The 18,898-nt window shown below is 51.1% G+C and overlaps 2 protein-coding genes across 3 annotated transcripts in view; both read left to right on the forward strand.

Moving 5' to 3' along the window:
* Positions 1–5,342, forward strand: part of Tmem80 (transmembrane protein 80) — an 8,858-nt gene extending 3,516 nt beyond the window's left edge. The window contains exons 2-4 of the mRNA XM_023722773.1: positions 2,054–2,941; positions 3,375–3,467; positions 4,452–5,342. Of these exons, the coding sequence (XP_023578541.1) occupies positions 2,869–2,941; positions 3,375–3,467; positions 4,452–4,657 (372 nt within the window). The 5' untranslated portion in view covers positions 2,054–2,868 and the 3' untranslated portion in view covers positions 4,658–5,342. The remainder of the gene's footprint in view (positions 1–2,053; positions 2,942–3,374; positions 3,468–4,451) is intronic.
* A 2,313-nt stretch (positions 5,343–7,655) lies between these two features.
* Positions 7,656–18,898, forward strand: part of Eps8l2 (EPS8 like 2) — a 19,888-nt gene continuing 8,645 nt past the window's right edge. Inside the window, exons 1-4 of one of the 2 annotated variants that reach the window (XM_023722749.1) lie at positions 7,656–7,791; positions 10,122–10,224; positions 10,292–10,347; positions 11,189–11,253. In XM_023722749.1, coding sequence (XP_023578517.1) covers positions 10,181–10,224; positions 10,292–10,347; positions 11,189–11,253 — 165 coding nt within the window. In that variant the 5' untranslated portion in view covers positions 7,656–7,791; positions 10,122–10,180. Of the gene's footprint in view, positions 7,792–10,104; positions 10,225–10,291; positions 10,348–11,188; positions 11,254–18,898 lie in introns of both variants that reach the window. The other variant, XM_023722750.1, reaches the window with a different exon arrangement.

The following is an 18,898-nucleotide window of genomic DNA, read 5'->3' on the forward strand; positions in this document are numbered from 1 at the left end:
AATTTCTTATACATTGCTCCAGTTTTTTCTTCTTCCAATTTTATGTGTATATATCTGGTAATATGAATAGCTGGTTGTAAGACAATACCATGTATTACAACAAAAACGGTAAAATTCATATTACTTTGTTAAGTAAAATTCTGTATGAGTTGTCAAAAATAAATAAATAAATAAATTTTAAAAAATAAAAAGAAAATCCAGTGCTGGGGAGATAGCCTGGTGGTCTAAGTGTCTGCCTGGCAAGTGCAAGGGCCTGAGTTCGATCCCCAATACTGATGCCGTTCCCTGGTGTCACACACCTATAATCCCAGAGCTGGGATGCTGAGCTGGGAGGATCACTACAAGTCTGAACTGCGTAGCAAGACCCTGTGCTGAATGAATGATTAAAAGAAAATCCAGAAACATCTAATTAGCAGAGGACATTTATTTATTTATTTTTTATTAAAATTATTTATTTATGTGTGTGTGTGGCCAGCTCAGCCCACCAGGGGGCAGGGCTGGCTGGCATGTGGTGCTGGGGATTGAACCATGGTCCCTGTGATTTGCTAAGTTTGTTCTAAGTAGGTGCTTTAGACCACTGAGCCATCTCACCAGCCCCGAGCAGAGGACTTTTAGATAAGGGCTAGCAATTTGGAAGCCCTGTGCAAGTTAACCTCCAATTAAAGTGAATCCGACCCAAATAATGACAGGTATTTAAGTAACCTAGTTCAGCTGGGGCTGGAAAAGAGCAGATCAGGTTTAGAGAACACCTGTCGTAAGGTGATGCTGTGCCTTCATCCTTGGCTTCCTGCTGCCGCACGTGTGCCTGCTAGGAGCCATGGCCAGAGTTTATTACTGAACTTACTGACCTGTGTTTCCTGCCCAAGCAAGAGTCCACAGCTCTGCACAGAGAACCCAAAATGTGCCAGAGAAGTTGGATCAACCCCCCAAACTCCCCAAGACAGGAATTCTTTCCTTCCTTCCTCTGGAGTCTGAGTTCATCAAGAAGCTGAACTCAGGCCAGGGAGATGGCTCAGTAGAATAACACTTCCCTGGCAAGCACAAAGGCCTGAGTTCAATCCCCGGTTCCCCCCCAAAAAAAAAAAAAAAAAAAAAAAAAAGAAGAAGAAGAGGAGGAGGAGGAGGAGGAGCTGAACTCAGTCCTGTGGCAGTGATACTGTGGAGATGGTCCCACAGCCAATAGACAAAATGGGGCTAGACCTGACTTAGAGTCTAGATTGAGGTAATACCCTGCCTGCTGCCCAGAAATACAGCTTTTTTGTTTTTTAAGTGCTGGGGACAAAACCTACAGCCTCACCCACACTAGACAAGAGCTCTACCACTGAACTAAACTCCAGCGCCTAAAATATAGCCAGTTACAAGTCTGAGGCCAATCTGAGCTTGCATGTGCGTCTCCAGTGTGCAGCTGGTGTGAGGCTCTAAGACAGGCAATGTGGCCCAGGTCACATCCCCTCCCAAGCATCAGCCATCTGTAGAGGTCCTCAGGACAGGGCTCTGTGCCTCCAGTAGGACGGGACAGATGCCTGCGGTGCTGGGAGGGCTGCTGCTGGTGGTGGAGGACTGTGGCCAGGCTCTCTCCACAGGGATATTCTGGGGAAATAGATAAAATTATAGAGCAAAAGGAATGTCTATGCCCAGCTCAGACAAAGGCCTTCTTAGAAGACACACAGAAAGTCTTGTGGGTGAAACTGTCCACATGGCACAAGCAGAGATCCTAGGTGAGAAGCTCTGTGCTGTGTTGAGTCCCAGGCAAGCCTCTGTGAAGTGTGAGTCTTTCCTATACAGTCTGGCCTTGGGCAGGTGGGAGGTTTCACTCTGCCCCTGTGCCATGCTCCAGGGCACAGGTGTCCCCAGGCTCTGTGCAGAGTCTTAGATGATGATGTCCTCCTCAAAGGAATGGATGCAGAGGTGACAGCAGAGACTTAGCCTCAGGCCCTGTACTGTTCACTTCCGCCTGTAATAGGAGCACTGGAGTGAGACCATCACTGTGTTCTTCGATGCCCCGGGAGCCTCCCATGGGACTAAGCCACAATGACCGCCCTTTCTCTTCCAGGGAGAGGCTCCTCAGTGGTATCCAGCATCGGCTGCATCCTGCACCCTCTGTCGCCCTGGCTCTGGCATGCCGCCCCTGGGAGCTGATCACAGCCAGCAGGCAGCTCTCTGCCTTTTCCTTTTTATGCCCACCCCACTTTTTCCTTACATTGAGAGAGGCATACTTTGACAGATGAGAGAGCTGGTGAAATTTCCCCCAACCAGGGTGTCTGGGCTCCATTGCCTACCCGCTGCCCGCAGCTCTGTTACCCTTGTGAGGCCTGTGTCCTAGGGAAGCTCCACTCCCTGCCAAGGACCACCAGGAAAGAAGATGAAAACATCACTTTGGGTGGGCATAGAGTTGATAGCATGAAAGTGAAAAGTATACAAATTCAGGAAACTACTAGAAGGCATTTAAACTGCCCCAGGGGTGAGCGATCTGTTTCCCTGGAGAATATGACAGTGCTACTCTTTTTCTAATTTGTAGGTGGTGCCAGGTAAGGTCACCCAGAACATCAGGTGGTGGGGCACCTACCAGTCCTCCAGGGCTCTTTGTGCCAACCTTTGCCCTGCTGGAGTTGGAAGAGTCCTGCCTTGTCATTGCACCCATCAGAAGCTGGCATGGTCATGGAAACCCAGATAGGGAGCCAGTGTCAGGCCTCCATAGCTGCCTGCAAGTCCCCATCTGTCAGAGCCTAAACCAGACCTGTTCATTCATGGCCACAGGATGGGTGGCAGAACTGGCCTGTCTGGCTTAGCTGCCTCAGCAGGTATACCCCAGGGTGCTGAGTTTGAGGATCCTTGACCCCTTAGCAGCTCTCCTCAGTTCCTCTTCAAATGCTGCTTCATCTCAGTGGGCTATACTACACCCTGTATTTTCTGGCCATATTCCTGATGATCATATACAAAAGTAAGTCAATAGCCTGGAGTGGTGGCATATCCCTATTATTTCAGCACTCAGGAGGCTGAGGCAGGAAAGTCACCACAAGTTGTAGGCCAGCTTGGACTACATAGTTCAAGGCCAGCCTGGACTACATAGCAAGACCCTGTCTCAAAAGAAAAACAAGGGCTGGGGAGATAGCTCAGCGGCATAAGCACCTGCCTGAGTTCAATCCCTCTTACAGAAAAAAAAAAAAAAAAAAATGTCACTGAGGGGCTGAGGCAGGAGGATCTCAACTTTGGGCTAGGTCTGGGATACTTAATGAAGCCCTGTCTTAATATAATCTTTAGAAAGGGCTGTGGATGTAGCTCTGTACAAAAGCCCTGGGTTCCACTCCCAGTATGGGTTGGAGGGGGGCCTGCCACTGCTGCTGTGAAAGCCACTGAACTCTGTCCACTGCTAGGTCAAGTTTTCAGCTATCCTAACGACTGCCTGGGCCTGGACCTGATGCTGCTGTCTCTGATGGGCATGCTGGAAGCAGTGAGGCTATACCTGGGTGAGTCAGCTGTGAAATACTGAGGGGCTGTGGTGTTAGGGCTGCCACCAGCCTTGGGGTCACTCAGGCTCTTGGGGACATTTTCCCCAGATAGTACTCCAGGTGCTTCACTGTGCCCATGACGGTATCATTAAGTATTAACCATTTCTTAGAGCAGCAACAGGTGACATGGCTCCCACCTCATGTCTGGAAGCATGTTCCATGACAGCATTGAAATCAGAAGCCAACTCCTACACCCACCTTCCCTTGGCCCATCGAGGCACGTTAGGGTACTTTGTCAAGGCCCCATCTAGCTTGGGTCCCAAGGCCACTACCACCTAGAGGCTGATTCCCTCTCCTTTAACTGCACCGGCTCACCTTCTGCAAGACTCAAGGCGAGAAGCAGACTCAGGGAAACCTGCCTCCCAAGGTTGCTGCTGCCCCTGGCCTCCACCTGCACTGGGACTGGCATTGCAAGGTCATTGGCTCTGTGTGAGAGAGGAGTGGGTCCCTCCACTGCCACCCTCTGAGGCCACCCTTTCCCATGCTGGTGAGGAGGCCAGGCTGGAGGCAAGCTAGTCCCGCCCTTCTCGTTTTTTCACCCTGGAACCCCGTGGGGTGTGGCTGGGCTCCTGCTGCTCTTGTTGTGCTGAATCTTGACAGTCCCCAATGCTGGACTCTACAAACCCTCCAGACACCCAGGCAACTGGGTTCAGCTTCTGGCAGCTCCAAATTGGCATTTTCCATAATTGACCCACTTGTTTGTGAAATGTGCCGTTTTGGTTTTTATAGACATTTGTGAAATTTTCCAGGTCTGTCTGGGCCCAGAGTAAAATATTTTTTGAATTTTTAAACAGAATCCTTGGGGCTTTTGTGGAGCTAGGAAAGGTAGCAGATGCCCATGTTTTAGACACTAGCTGGCCAGGGGCCAGGTCCACGGCTGGCCATAGGTGCTAGGCCACTTGCAGCCCCTGCCTCACTCTCCCCCTTTTTCTGCCCCCTCAGGTGCGAAGGGCAACCTGATGGAGGCCGAAATGCCCCTGGCTGCTAGCCTGGCCCTCACGGCTGGTGGAGGGCTGCTTTCCATCCACTTCCTGCTCTGGCAGACCCTGGTGCTGTGGGCAGACTGGGTTCTCAGCGCCACACTCCTGGTGCTGCACAGCCTGGAAGCCGCCCTGCAGGTGGTGGCGATTGCATCCTTCATCAGATAGTCCCACCCTGCAGGGACCCTCCTCTGCCCTCCATGGTCAGGCTGGTGTGCCATGGGTGGTTCATCTCTGCAGGCAGAAGGAGTGGGCAGAGCATGCTGAGGGGTGCCCCAGAGGAGCCCACTCAGACCCTGTAGTGCTCCTAGCCTCAGCAGCTGGCCACCAGGACACCGTGAGGACAGAGCCCTTTAGGCATGCCACTGCCCTGCAGTGGCTCAGTGGCTCTGCCCTGTTACTGGTCCTGAGGAACAGGCCCCCATGTTTCCACATTGTCCGAGGAGAGCTGGCAACCCCTGTGTTCCCGTATGTATTCTCACACAGTGGTTCTGGCAGCCTGTGCTCCCCAGGCAGTCCGCATCCTGGTCCTGACACCTTTTTGGCTCTGCTACTAAGCCTGGGCTCCCCACGCAGCACTCTCCAGGACTTCTGTGTGCTGGGAACCCAGGTCCAGCGCAGGTGGAAAGTGGCTTCTGCCTGAAGTTTGAGCCACACTGGACTACAGCAGCCACTGTGTTTGCCACTGAAAAAACTCTCACTTCTGTCTTCTTTCTGAGACTTAACATAAGCACTACTCCAGTGTGGTGCACATCTGTGATCCCAGATGCCCAGGAGGCTGAGGCAGGCAGATCACAAGTTCTGTCCCAGCTTGGGCAATGTAGCTCTTTAATGAGACCTGTCTCAGACTTTTTAAAAAAAATCTTTTTATTTAAAAAAATTCTTTTTTGGAAATGTGTTATAAGTTCAACTAAGTTCAGAAATTTTAAATCTTTAAATATTTATTATATTTATTGCCTACCCTTTTCTACTTTGAGAATTCTAATTATATGAATATAAGTTTCTTGATTTTTTTTTTTTTTTTTGGCGGAACCAGGGATTATTGAACTCACAGCCTTGCGCTTGCCAGGGAAGCGCTTATTCCACTGAGCCATCTCCCCAGCCCCAGTTTCTTGATTTTGACACAGTGAAGTATTATATGACTGATCTGTGATCTCTTCATTTTTATTTTGGACAGCTTTTATTGTTATATTCATTTATAAGTTTGTAAATAAGTTATTTACAGTGTGCAATCTATTAATCTCATGTGATGTATTCCTTTCAGAAATATTTCTCTAAAAATCACTCTTCTACATCTTATATATTTCACATTTCAATATCTGTCTACAATTTTTAATATGATATATAATTATTGATTTTCGAAGCCGGGCACGTCTTGGTTTTTTTGGTTGGTTGGTTGGTTAGTTGGTTTGTTTTGCGGAACCAAGGATTGAACTCAGGCCCGGGCCCTTGCACTTGCCAGGCAAGTGCTTATTCTACTGAGCCATCTTCCCAGCCCCTGATTTTCAATAAAGTTAATGAAAAAATAAAAAATAATTTTTTTTTATTTGTTTGATATGGGGTCTCACTACACAACTCAAACTCATTAGTGATCCTCCTGTCTCAGCCTCCCCAGTGCTGGGATTACAGGCATGGGCCACCAGGCATGCGGGCCAGCATGGTGTTTAGACTGGTGAGCTATCTTCCCAGCTCCTGTCTCAGAATTTTAAAAGGACTGAGGATATAGCTCATTGCTTCCAGGCCTCAATCCCCAGTATCGAAAGGGGAAAAAAAAGATGCTGATTTTTGAAGTAGGTTTCCTTCATTTGTTGTGTATTTTCTGTGTTTGGAATAACGTGTTCAACTGTCTACTTTTTACCATTATTTTAAATAAATGTTTATGTCTCCATGCAGCCCTCTTAATGATGGCCGCTCATTTCCTGTATTGCCTGGTACAAAAGATATCCCCCTCTTGCTGCCTTCCTCTTGCTGCCCTCCTCCCCTCCACAGAATGCTCAGCAAGGGTGCCTCAGGGCACAGACTTCCTCCCTGCCTGTCCTTACCGTCCTTCGCCAACTTGATCTGGGACCTCCAGAAGCCATGGTGATGTCAGAACCAAGACTCACTGTCCACTCCCTAAGCATCACTGAGCTTCAACAGCATGGGAAGAGCTGGCAATTTGGGGACATCTCCTGAAAGGAAGTGTAGCGTCTGCATGTGTAGGGCCTCCTGAGCATGTGCTGGCCAGGAGCCCTGCTGCCTCATGACCAGTTGGGGCCTCAGACCCAAATACCCACTCTCAAACGTGCTGGGGCCCCCAGTTCCCAGAGCTCCATGGTAGATGGCCATACAGTACCAGCACCGGTGTTCTTGTGATTGCTTGGTGAGCGTATGTCTCAGAGCTGGGGTCCCTTCCTAGACTTTCTGTTCTACTTCTGCCAAGAAGGGCCAGGCATGGTCACTCATGGAACAGGTTCTATGAGATCAGCCACTAGGACTGTGAACCAGGAAGCCAGCTGGGCAGGGGCAGGTTTGGGGCCTGGAGGACAAAGGCCATTTCCTGCAGTCTCACCACGCACTCCCCAACACCAAGTGCAGGCTGTGAGCAGGCCAGAGAGGACACTGTCTCCCCATGAAGTGCAGTGTGCCCAGGGCAGAGCCTCTCCTCTCACAGCACAAACCCTGCCTAGGCTGTCTTGGTGTTCACCCAACCACTGCCTGGCCAGAGCTGCCTTCCCCTCCATAACCTCTCCTGGTCTGAAGGAGCAGGGAGGACCATGGGAGTCTGGGTGAGGACAGAGCCAGAAACAGGACTGGGGCCCACAAATGTCCCCAACAGGGTAGGGTGTGGAGGAGGGACAGCATCCCTCCTAGTGGACTTGGGATGCCCGCAGGCCGATGACCCTGCCTGAGGCCTGGCCAACAGCCAGCCAGCAGAAGAGGTCCCTGGCAGGGTCGATCTCTGGGCTCCCTGCAGCCTCCACTGGGGGGCTCTAGAGCCACGCCCTCTTGCCCCTGCATGGGGCTCCCGGCTGCACCAGCAAGCTGCGCACGCTCGGAGGGGTGGCTCAAGGGTCCCAAGGGTCGGCAGGATCCCAAGCCCGGAGGCCCGGAGGCCTGAAGGCCCGGGGCGGGGCGGGCGGGGCGGGGCCTGGTTCTCCGCCCCCCCCACCCCCACGCTGCGCCCGCGGGCGGCCGGTGACTCGGTAACCTGTCGCTCAGGTTCCTGTCGGCGCCCTCCCCGCCCGCCTCGCTGCCGAGGTCCTGCCTGGCCGCGAAGAGCCGCGCGGTGCACGGACGCGCCGTCTAGGACGGCGAAGCAGGTGAGCGCCGTAGCCAGGCCACGCGGGCCCCAGCCTCAGTTTCCTCAGGCGTTGGGGCGCGGAGCTCTGGGCGCGGGGTGGGCTCAGATGGCGGTCAGAAGGGCTGGGGCGGCTGGGGTGGACGAGGACGGCGAGATGCGGGGCTCAAGCTGCGCTGGGAGAGGGTCGTCGGAGCGGTGCTCCCCGGGACGCTCTGGTGGCCCGGCCGGCCCGGGGTCCCAGGTGGCGCTGTGTGCTGCGATATTTTTAAGCCGTGGTGGATGAGTCACCTGCCCGCATCGCGGCCCCCACCCATCCCTGAGGCTCGCGGGGACTCCCCGCACGACCGTGGAGACTGACCTCCCCCCTCCTGCGGGAGTGGGGCCTCCTCCAGGGCCCAACCGGAGGTGGGCACACCTCCCTGCCCTGTAGGTCGGGCAGGAGGCCTTCCCCAACCTCCAGCCCGGAGGCGCTCCAGGGCCAGGAAACACCAGGCCGGATCAGGCTCTGGGTCAGAGCTGGAGTGTGGGGTTTCAGGGGAGACGAAGCTGAGCAGTAGTTGGAGGCCTGCTAAGCCTCTCCAGAGAGTGCACTGTTCAGGGCCTGGGGGTGTCCAACCTGTGGCCGTCAGATTCCTCGTCCTGGGCTGGCTGGGGCTGCCCCTTTACGCGCAATGGCCCTAGTAGTAGGAGAGACTAATGGGCCCTAATCCTATCCTCTAACCCTGCTGGGAGGCAGGTCCTGCTGGGGGCCTACCCCTCCCTGTCTGTCCTTCTGCAACCTCACTATAAGCCAGGCTGCTCCTGGACCTACTAGTTCCAGGTCCGGTTGGCTCAGCTTCCTCTCAGCCCTATTTTCCTGATCCTCTCTGCCTACCGTACCCGCCAGGGTGCACCCACTGCCTTCTCCTCCCTAAGCTTTCCAGGTTCATCCATCCCTCCTCCCCTCCCTCACTTGCATGAAAAATATACAGGGTATTCCCCAGACTATAGTTTCCAGATAAGGTTGCAGCAGGAACCAAGGGACTCCCCAACTCCAAAGCCCCACCCATCTCCCCTGAGAGTGGCTAGGAGCCCCTGTGGCTAGGATGACCCCTCCCCAAGGTCACTCTGTGTAGCCTGGAATTTGAACTTGGAGCCAGTTCCTCCTTCCTTGCTGCCCTGCTGGAGCCTCCTCCCCCTCCACTGCCCAACACCTAGGCACCCAGCAGGCTGGACCCTCCCATCAGACACGGGACTTTTGGTCTGGGACCAGAGCTGGGGAGCACCTCTCCACCCTATGGTCTCACAAGGCTTCCTCCTGTGCCCCTCCAAATCCCTGGGGTGTAGCCTTTCCTCCCCTCCCTTGCCTGGGTGTAAGGTCCCTGCCTAGACTTCCCTTCGGAGGCTGCATGTCCCAGCCTGTGCATACTGTGCCTGGAGGCCTGGGTCTGCTGGAGTTTGTTTTGCCCAGGTGTGTGTACCTGGCTCCACGTGCCAAGCCTTTGGTCTAGCCCGGCAGAAATCCCATTAAGCAAACACTCAGACTCACCCACTGAGCTCATGAGCATTCCGGACATTCTCCATGGATGGGTGGACAGAGGACTCTAGCCAGGCTGCCTCCTGCAAGTTGGGGCACTTGAAGGCTTGTGGAAGATGTGTACCCTACCAGCCCAGGGTAGTGGCCAAGGCCAGTGTTCCTACTCCTCCCAGAAGCACCTCTAACCTGGTCTGACCAGAAAGTTCTGGGTGCTCCGCCTGCCCCTCCATACCAACACCCAGCTCACCCAAATACTGAGGCAGGGAGGGATGGCTTCAATGGCAACAACATATGTGGACCCTGTGGGGAGCTGTGAAAAACCCTGGAAGGACTCAGGGCAAGGACATAGGCCAGCCCAGCCCTGGAGGTCCCTGGAGGGCACAGACCCATGTAGGCCACAGCTCTGCTCACTCCCCAGGGAATCCCTAGTGTCCAGCCCAGCTTAGAAACCTGGTCATTTTAGCAGCTAGGTCTCAGTTTCCCCAAAATGCAGCTGACAAGAGGTCAGGGCTGGAGATTTGGCCCAAGGCAGTGGCCATGCTGCGTCTGCCCTGGGAAGTCTGGGGCAGCAGGTCACCAACCATCCCTGAAAATCTCAACCCCACACCTCTTCTGTCCTTGACCTCCCTACTATCCCTCCCCTGCATACCCCAGACCAGCTTCTGAGCACTTCTCACACCAGGATGGCCTGCCACATGGCTTAGAGGGAGCCCGGGCCAGCTTGTGGTCAGAGCTGCACAGCTGCCAGAGTCTGCAGGGGCCCTGGTGGAGACCAGGGTGTGGGACTGGCAGCTGGGGCTCCTCTTCACTTTGCAGGTCCCTGTCCCCGGCAGCCTGGACCCTGGGCCCGCACTGTTTTGCCTTCTCAGCACTGGCCAGCACGAAGGACGCCATGAGCCAGCCAGGCCCCATGAGCTGCTGCCCAGGTTCCACCAAGTAAGCTCCCAGCCCTCAGCCCCGGGGGGGCCGCGCTGGCACCCCTCTCACCTGCTGCTCCCCACAGCGGCAGCCTGGGCAGGTCCGATGGTGTGGCCAGGATGAGCGCCAAGGACCTGTTTGGTGAGTGAGGTTTGAGAATGACCTGGACGCAGGGGCGGGGGAGTTCGGGGGCTGTGCCTGGGCCCCAACCCAGGGGAGCTCCAACCTGGGCAGCCCCCAGGACACAGACCTTCGGACCTAAGTCATGGGGGATTCTGAGGTGCGTCCCCAAAGCTCCCACCACTGAACACCCCTCCCCCCAGACGTAAGGGGAGAGGCCTTTACGAATAATTCAGGGAGCACCAGTATTGATTCCGCTGCCTTGCTCCTGTGCAACACGATCGATCGAGGGGTTCAGGCAGAACGCAGTTGCCAGGTGTCTGCTCCAGACGGAGGCTAGCCCCCGCAGGGTAGCCCTCCCCGCCGAGCGCCTCCAGTGCTGCCTCCCAAGTCCCGCCCCTGCTGCAGCCCCGCCCCCTGGCCGTGCTTCGCCCCAAGATCTTCCCTGGCCTGACCACGCCACTGCTAAGCCATTCCTCTAGTTCTACATCCATCACCCCACCCACCCCTACTCGTGCCCTTCAGTAGAGGGCGAGAGGCCACAGCGGAGGGGCACTTTGGCTCTCTGTGGGGAAGTTCTGGTTGGATCCCCCCAACCCCCCACCCAGGGTAGAATGGGGTGGGGCATCCTCCTATTCTCCCAGCCCACATTCTGGTCACAGGCTGCCCGCCTAGCACCACACTGAGTAGGAAGCCCCAGCTTCCCACCATCCCATCCTAGGAGCCCCTTACTGGTATTGCACAACTTGGGTTCCTTCTTCCTGCTGGCTGGGGGGCTTGCCCCCACCCCGCCCTCCTTTGGCCCCCACACCAGGGGCCTCAGGTCCTGCTGTAGGGTGAGAGACAACCTTCTCCTGTCCAGAGCAGAGGAAGAAGTACTCCAACTCCAATGTCATCATGCATGAGACCTCCCAGTACCATGTCCAGGTGAGACCCCAGCCCTCGGACCAGGGTCACCACTGGGGGACATTCTTTCAGTCCTGGGCTCGGGCACAATGGGAAGACAACCCCTCCAGTCCCACAAGTTCACAGCAGGGCTATGAGGAGCCCACCCTGGGGAGCGGATACCCAGAACTGCCCAGTGTGTGCTGGGGAAACACCCAGGGACTGGCCTGCCTGGCCGAGAAAAGCAGGTGGGAAGGGAGTTGTCCTTGTGGCCCCTAAACAGGGAACTGAGACGCTGGAACAAAGAGCCCTTTATTGAGAGCTCCCTGGCTGAGACAGACTGGTAACCCGCACCCTTTGGATCAACTGCCAGCTTGGGAGGCCTCCGGCTGGGCCCCTAGTAGCTTGCACTCAGAACTCAGGAAGTGTGCTCTTCCTCAGTCTTCCTCTAGCTGGGAGTGGCAGGGCTGCTGGTTGTGGGCCATGCCTGTGGGAAACAGGCTGAGGAATGACAAGGAGGTGGAGGACGAGGGTGAAGGGCGCTGCTGCTCTGCCAGTTGTAGCTACGGGTCCCCCTGCACCTGGCTGAGCTGCACATCGCAAGGCAGTCTCGGAGCCTCAGCCCCTCACCTGGATTGAGGGTCCATAGAGTCCTCAGGAGTTCCCAAGCCTCTCTGGAGGCCAGGATATTGGGATGACCATGGCCTCACTTCTGCCACCACTCCTGTGCCCTAGGGCAGGACAGAAGTGTGAACAGGGCAGCTTTGGTTCTTCCTTCTTTTCTCAGGAGCAGGACTTTGCTCCCCTTGTTGAGCAGCTATGGGGCCTCTCTGCCCAGATCCTGGACTTTGGTCCAAGTTGGCCTGGCTTGGTTCAGCTGTTTCAGGGGCCAGCAAGGGTGGGGGAATGGGTGGGGATTACCTGAGGGTGAAGGACCCATCCTGACAATGGGAGGGGGTGCAAGGATACCATGTTTATCTCTCTTTACTTTCTTCAAACTTTTATATGAGCCAGGCATCTGGCAAATGCCTGTAATCCCAGCTCTTGGGAGGCTGAGGCAGGAGGATAGCCTTGAGTTTGAGGCCAGCCTGGGCTACAGAGTGAGTTCCAGTGAGACGCTTTCTGAAAATAAAACAAAGAAGGGGCTAAGGATATAGTTCAGCAGAGGGACACTTGCCTGGCAAGCTCAAGCTCCTGAGTTTGATTCGTGGTACCCCAAAATACAAAACAACTCCATACAGCAAACTGATAGGGGTGAGGTCCTGGTACCCTTGTGACCAGGATGTAGAGCAGCTCTATCACCCCCTTTGTGGTCACAGCTACCTGCACCCCAGTCACTGGCAACTGCTCTTTCTTCCATCCTATAGTTCTGTCTACAAATGAGATCCTGCATATCACAGCCACCCCTGCCACCCTGCTTTGTGAATTATTTTTTAACAACTGCAGAAGAGGAGTCTTCCTCAGCACTGGGCTCTGGGGGGGTCTCAGCTGGTGCCAGGCCAGGGTCTCCGCCTAGCGTGTGGAGTTGCTCCTTAGTGGGATGGGCTGGAAACATCTCCCCACCGAGGCTTGTCACCTGGTGGGGCTGTGTCTTTAACACAGACCACGTCTCCCTCTGATGGCACCCAGTCAAGTTCACCTTTTCTTTTAGCATTGCTGTTTTCTTGATTGGTTTTTTCCTCCTGAGGAGTTGGTGTGGTCAATACCCTGAAGCCTCCTTCCTGTGTCTTTTGTTGGATGCTTTGCTCCATAGTGAAAGCTTCTGCATCTGTTGATGCATCTTAAATTCTCGCTGTGCAACGAGAAAAAAAGAAGAAGAAGAGCCAGGGAGATGGCTCAGTAGAGTAAGCGCTTCCTGGGCAAGTGCAAGGGTCTGAGTTCAATCCCTGGTTCCGCCAAAAAAAAAAATCTTTCTGTGCACGGTGTGGGGGCGGGAGCAAGGGCTTCCTTTTTCCCACCGGAAGATCCAACTACATTGACAGTCTTTTCTTCCTCTGTGAATGACTGTGATGCTTTTGGCAACAACTAACTAATTGGATGTCTCTAATTTTTTTTTTTTTTTTTTCAGTATGGGGAATCAAACTCAGGATCTTGTGCTTGCCAGGCACTGTGCCACTGAGCTATAGACCCAGCCCGATTAATTGGATATTTCTGAATCTTTTCACTGACCTGTTATTTTGTGCACATGCTTTGACTCATTGTTGCTTTCATCTTAGCTTCAAGTAAGGTCATATGAGTCCTCCAGCTTTGTTCTTTTTCTTCAAGTTTTTCTTTCCTGGAGCTTGGTGTAGCTCAGTTGTTGAGTGCTTTCCTAGCATACAGGAGGCCCTGAGTTTGAGCCATCACACGCAAAACATTGATTATTTATTTATTTATTTTTGCAGAACCAGGGATTGAACTCAGGTCCTTGCGCTTGCCAAGCAAGCTCTTATTCTATTGAGCTATCTCCCTGGCCCCCCAAAAACATTTTTTTCTTAGACATAGGACCTTGCTCTGTTGCCCAGACCGACCCCAAGCTCCTGGGCTCAAGATGTCCTTCCTTAGCACCCCAAGTGGCTGGGACTGCAGGCATGCACCAGCAGTGCCCAACTAAAATTTTTCTTGACTTAAGTTTTTTGAATCTCCATATAAATTTTAGGATCACTTTGTCCATTTCTGCTCCTTACAGAAGCTGCTAGAATTTCGATTGGCATTGAGTCAAATCTATGTATCAGTTTAAGAAACTGACATCTTAATAATATTGTGGGGGCTGGTGAGATGGCTCAGTGGTTTAAAATACCTACTTAGAACAAGCTTAGCAAAACACAGGGACCACGGTTCAATCCTCCAGCACCACATGCCAGCCAGCCCCGCCCCCTGGTGGGCTGAGCTGGCCACACACACACACAAATAAATAAATAAATAAAAAGAAAAAGCTTTAAAAAAAAAAAAAGATTTATTTAAAAAAATAATAATAATAATAATAATATTAATATTGTGTCCGTCCATCCATGAGCATGGATGTCTTTCCATTTCTTAGGTCTTCTGTTTTTTTTTTATTTTTATTTTTATTTATTTATTTATTTTTTAACATTTATTTAGTGTGTGTGTGTGTGTGTGTGTGTGTGTGTGTGTGTGTGTGTGTGTGTGTGTGTGTGTGTGTGTGTGTGGCCAGCTCAGCCCACCTGCGCGCAGGGCTGGCTGGCATGTGGTGCTGGGGATCGAACCGCGGTCCCTGTGCTTTGCCAAGCTTGTTCCAAGTAGGTGCTTTAGACCACTGAGCCATCTCTCCAGCCCCCTGTTGTTGTTGAAATAGGTCTTGCTATGTAGTTTTAGACTGGCCTTACACTCACTGCATAGCCAGGCTGACCTCAAACTCATGGTGGTCCTGCTGCCTCAGCCTCCTGAGTTCCGGGATTACAGGTATACACTGCCACACCTGGCTACTTAGATCTTCCTTAACTTCTTGACAATGTGATTCTCACTGTAGAGGTCTTACACATCTTTTCTTAAATCATCCCTTAAGTTTTTTTATTTTTATGTGCTGTTACAAATGTTATTTCTTTAAAAATTTCATCCTCAATTGTCTGATGCTGGTATATATAATTTTTAGAACTCATTAATTTTTTTTTATATTTTGGTACTGGGATTGAATGCCGGTCCTCAAGCTTGCCAGGCAAACACTGTGCTGCTGAGCTACATCCTGATCTCCCAAAATTGAATTTTTTTATGGTGATCAAGTGTCCTGAGACCTTGGCAAATTTAGTGATTTGTTCTAGTAATTTGCTTGCAACACTGACTGAAGTTTCCTTGTGTGTGTGTGTGTGTGTGTGTGTGTGTGTGTGTGTGGTACCAGGGATTGCTCTTGCCAGGCAAGCGCTTATTCTACTGAGCTATCTCCCCAGCCCTTGTTTTGTTTTTGAGACAGGATCCCATTCAGGGCTAACCTTGAATTCATTGTGCAGCCCAGGCTGGCCTCAAACTCATGGCAATTCTGTCTCAGCCTCCCAGGTGCCAGGATGTGCTACTGCCCCTGCTGGATTTTTCTTCTTTTCTTTCTTTTTCTTTTTCTTTTTCTGTCTTTCTTTTTTTTTTTTTTTTTTTTTTGGCGGAACCGGGGATTGAACTCAGATCCTTGCTTTTGCTAGTCAAGTGCTTATCCTACTGAGCCATCTTCCTGGCCCTGGATTTTTCTACCTACCCAATCACATTGTCAAAAATAAAAACCATTCTTTATTTCTTTTATGCTATTTATTTGTTTTCTTGCCTCATTTTCCTGGTTAGAATCACTAGCACAATGGTAGCTAACAGTGACAGAGTATGGTGACACACCTGTAATCCCAGAATTTAGGAGGCTGAGGCAGGAGGATCATTACGAGTTCAAGACTAGCCTTGGCTACAAAGTAAGCTCAAGACCAGCCTGAACTGCATATTGAGACCCTATCTCTCTTTTTTTATGAGCAGAATATATTTATTGAGGGAAAGAAAGCTCCTGTCCAAGCGAGGGACAGGAGGGGGGCCCGAGTGGGTTGTTCTGAGACCCTAGCTCAAAAAGACAAATAAAATAAAATAACAAAAGTAATAGAGTTGGGGCTGGAGAGATGGCTCAGTGGTCTAAAGCACCTACTTAGAACAAGCTCAGCAAAGCACAGGGACCGCAGTTCGATCCCCAGCACCACATGCCAGCCAGCCCTGCCCCCTGGTGGGTTGAGCTGGCCACATACACATACGCACACACAGAGACACACACACACACACACACACACACAATAAATAAATAAATGTAAAAAAAATAAAATAAAAACTGCCAAAAACATATAAAAAAAAAAGTAATAGAGTGAGAAAAAAAAAAAAAAAAGTGACAGAGTGGATGCCCCTGCCTTCTATCCAATCTTAGGAGAAAGCATTTAGTGTTTTGCCTTTTGTGTGTATGTACAGATTTTTTTTATCAGAGTGAGGACATCCCTTGCTTTGTTTGCTGAAAGAGTTTACCATGAAGGGTGTTTTTGTACCAGGGATTGAATTTGAGACGTCCACTTGCCAAGCAGCACTTATACCACTGAGCTAACCTTGACCAGGTGTTGGGTTTTGCCACACACATTTTCTCACTCTGTTGAGATTTATTCTACTGTGAACATACTGAGTAATACTAATTTTTAAAATGTTGAACTGACCCTGAGTTTCTGGGATGCATTTCATTTATTCCAGGTGCACCACCCTTTTTCTGTGTTGAGAAGTAGTCTAGTGTTTTGTTAAAGGCTTTTCACATCAGTGGCCATGGGAAAGAGTCGCCTGTGTCTTTCTTGTGCAATGCCTTTGACAGATTGGGGAGGGTCACAGTTGTGTTCATCTTTAACTTTTAAAAAAAAATACTTTATTTGGTACAGAGTCTCCTTACGCAGTTCAGACTTGTAGTGCTCCTCCTGTCTCAGCATCCCCAGCACTGGAAGTCAGGTGTGTGCCACCACGTCTGATTTCAGGCCAGCATGGGCGTGCAATGCCAGGGACCGAACCTGGGTTCTTGCGCTTGCCAAGCAGGCACAAGGACCACTGAGCTATCTCCCCAGCCCCAGTTGTGTTAATCTTATACAGACGAAGGGAAGCGTTCCTTCCTCTTCTGTTCCCAGAAAGTTTTTTTTTTTTTCTTGGTACATTTTAGATATACATGATGATCACATTCATCATAGAGAATCTGTACCTGTATATGACATATGTCACCTCTTTTTCTCCTCCCTTTTCCTCATTCCCCTTCCCTCCCTTTGTTCTCTCTTCCCCTGCTTATTTACAAAAGCTTTACTTCTATTTTTCATTGTCTTTCTATCATTCCCCCAGTGCCTTCCTTGTTCCCCTTCCCATTTGAACATTTTCTTCCCATCTCCCAATATCTACTATATGTTTTGTCCTTATTTGCACTTTCGGTTTCTCACACCAGAAAAGCAATGTGGTATTTACACCTGTGTATCCAATTTATTTCACTAAGAGTATGGCCTCGAGCTGCATTCATTTAAGTAGAAAGCTCTCAAGTCTATCCCTCTTCGTGGCCAAGTAGTACTCCATTGTACAAAAAAGACTGCATCTTTATCCATTCCTTGGTTGATGGACATTTGGGCTGTTTCCAAGATTTAGCTGTTATCAACTCTGCTGCTGTAAACATGGGTGTGCATGTATCACCATGGTGTGAGGTTAATTCTTCTAGGAAGGTTCCCAGAAGGAGAATAGCTGAGTCAAATGAGACCTCTAGTCCTGGATTTTTGAGGACTCTCCACTCTGATTTTTTATTTTTATTTTTTTTATTTATGTGTGTGTGTGTGTGTGCGTGCGCGCGCGCACGGCCAACCGCGGTCCCTGTGCTTTGCTAAGTTTGTTCTAAGCAGGTGCTTTAGACCACTGAGCCATCTCACCAGCCCCTCTCCACTCTGATTTGCACAGTAGCTGTACCAGTCTACACTCCCACCAACAGTGGAGGGGGTTCGTTTCTCCCCAAAACCCTGCCAGGATATTTGTTTATTTATCTTTTCGAGGCAGGGTCTCGCTATGCAGTTCAGGCTGGCCTAGAATTTACTTTGGGCTGGTCTCGAACTCACAAAGATCTTCCGGAGTGCTGGGGTAACATGTGTGCACCACTACACCCAGCCAGCAGTTGTGATTGGTTGATCCCAGAGAGCTTTTGATGTGTGGATTTTGGGTTTTTTTTTTTTCTTAAATGTTTGCTAGGATTCATTAGTGAGGCCCTCTGAGTACTGGGTTTCTCATGTGGGAGATTTTTTATTCAGTAATTTGTTCCTGTGCTTATAAGATCCATTTCTGTGTTACTCTGTCTTTCCTTTGTTTGTTTGTTTTTTTTTTTTGTTTGTTTGTTTGTTTTGTGGGATTTTTTTCTGTTTTTGTTTGTTTTGCTTTTTGTATCTGGATCTACAGGGTGTTCAGGGTCTCACTACTAGATTGGACTCAAAGTGATTCTCCTGTTTATAGCCAACCAAGTGCTGGGATTACAGGCGTGCGCCACCACGCCCAGTCTCAGTCTCACTTGCTGTCTCAGTGTGCACAGCAGGCCCAGGGATTGAACCCCTGGCCCCTGTGCCTGCTTGCAGGCACTTTAATCCACTGAGCTATTTGGCTGGCCATTTTCACTGGTTTTTGAGAATAGTGTTTTCTCTAGTATTTTCCTTAATATTGTCTCGAAAGGTTTATCAATTTTATTAATTTATCAGAATGAAGTTTGGATTTTGGGTTTCCTGTATTGACTTCCTATTTACTAGTTTGTAGACTTTTTTCCTTTTAACTCCTTCCTTCCGCTTACTTTTGGCTTTACTGCCTGTGCATGTCTGTTTATTCTCCCTCCAGTGCTGGGGACCAAGTCCCGGACCTCCTAAGTGCTAGGCATGTGCTCCACCTCTGAGCTGCTCCACAGCCCTGCTTTGGAGACAGAGTCTAGCGACTTTGCCCACGCTGGCCTCAGCCTTCCAGCAGCAGTGACTGCATCTGCACACCACTGTGCCTGGCTCAACACCCTGGACTCTTCTGGGGGAGTGGGGCTGCCAGGAATCAAGCTCAGGACCGTGGGCTTGCTAGGCAGGTGCTTGTGCCACTGAGCTATGTCCCTGGCCCACGATTATCTTAATAGAGAAATTTTAAGGGGCCAGGGAGATGGCTCGGTGGAATAAGTGCTTCTCTGGCAAGCTCAAGGGCCTGAGTTCAATCCCTGGTT

Source organism: Octodon degus, unplaced genomic scaffold (genome assembly GCF_000260255.1).
Source record: "Octodon degus isolate 3935 unplaced genomic scaffold, OctDeg1.0 scaffold00093, whole genome shotgun sequence".
In the NCBI taxonomy this organism is placed as follows: Eukaryota; Metazoa; Chordata; class Mammalia; order Rodentia; family Octodontidae; genus Octodon; species Octodon degus.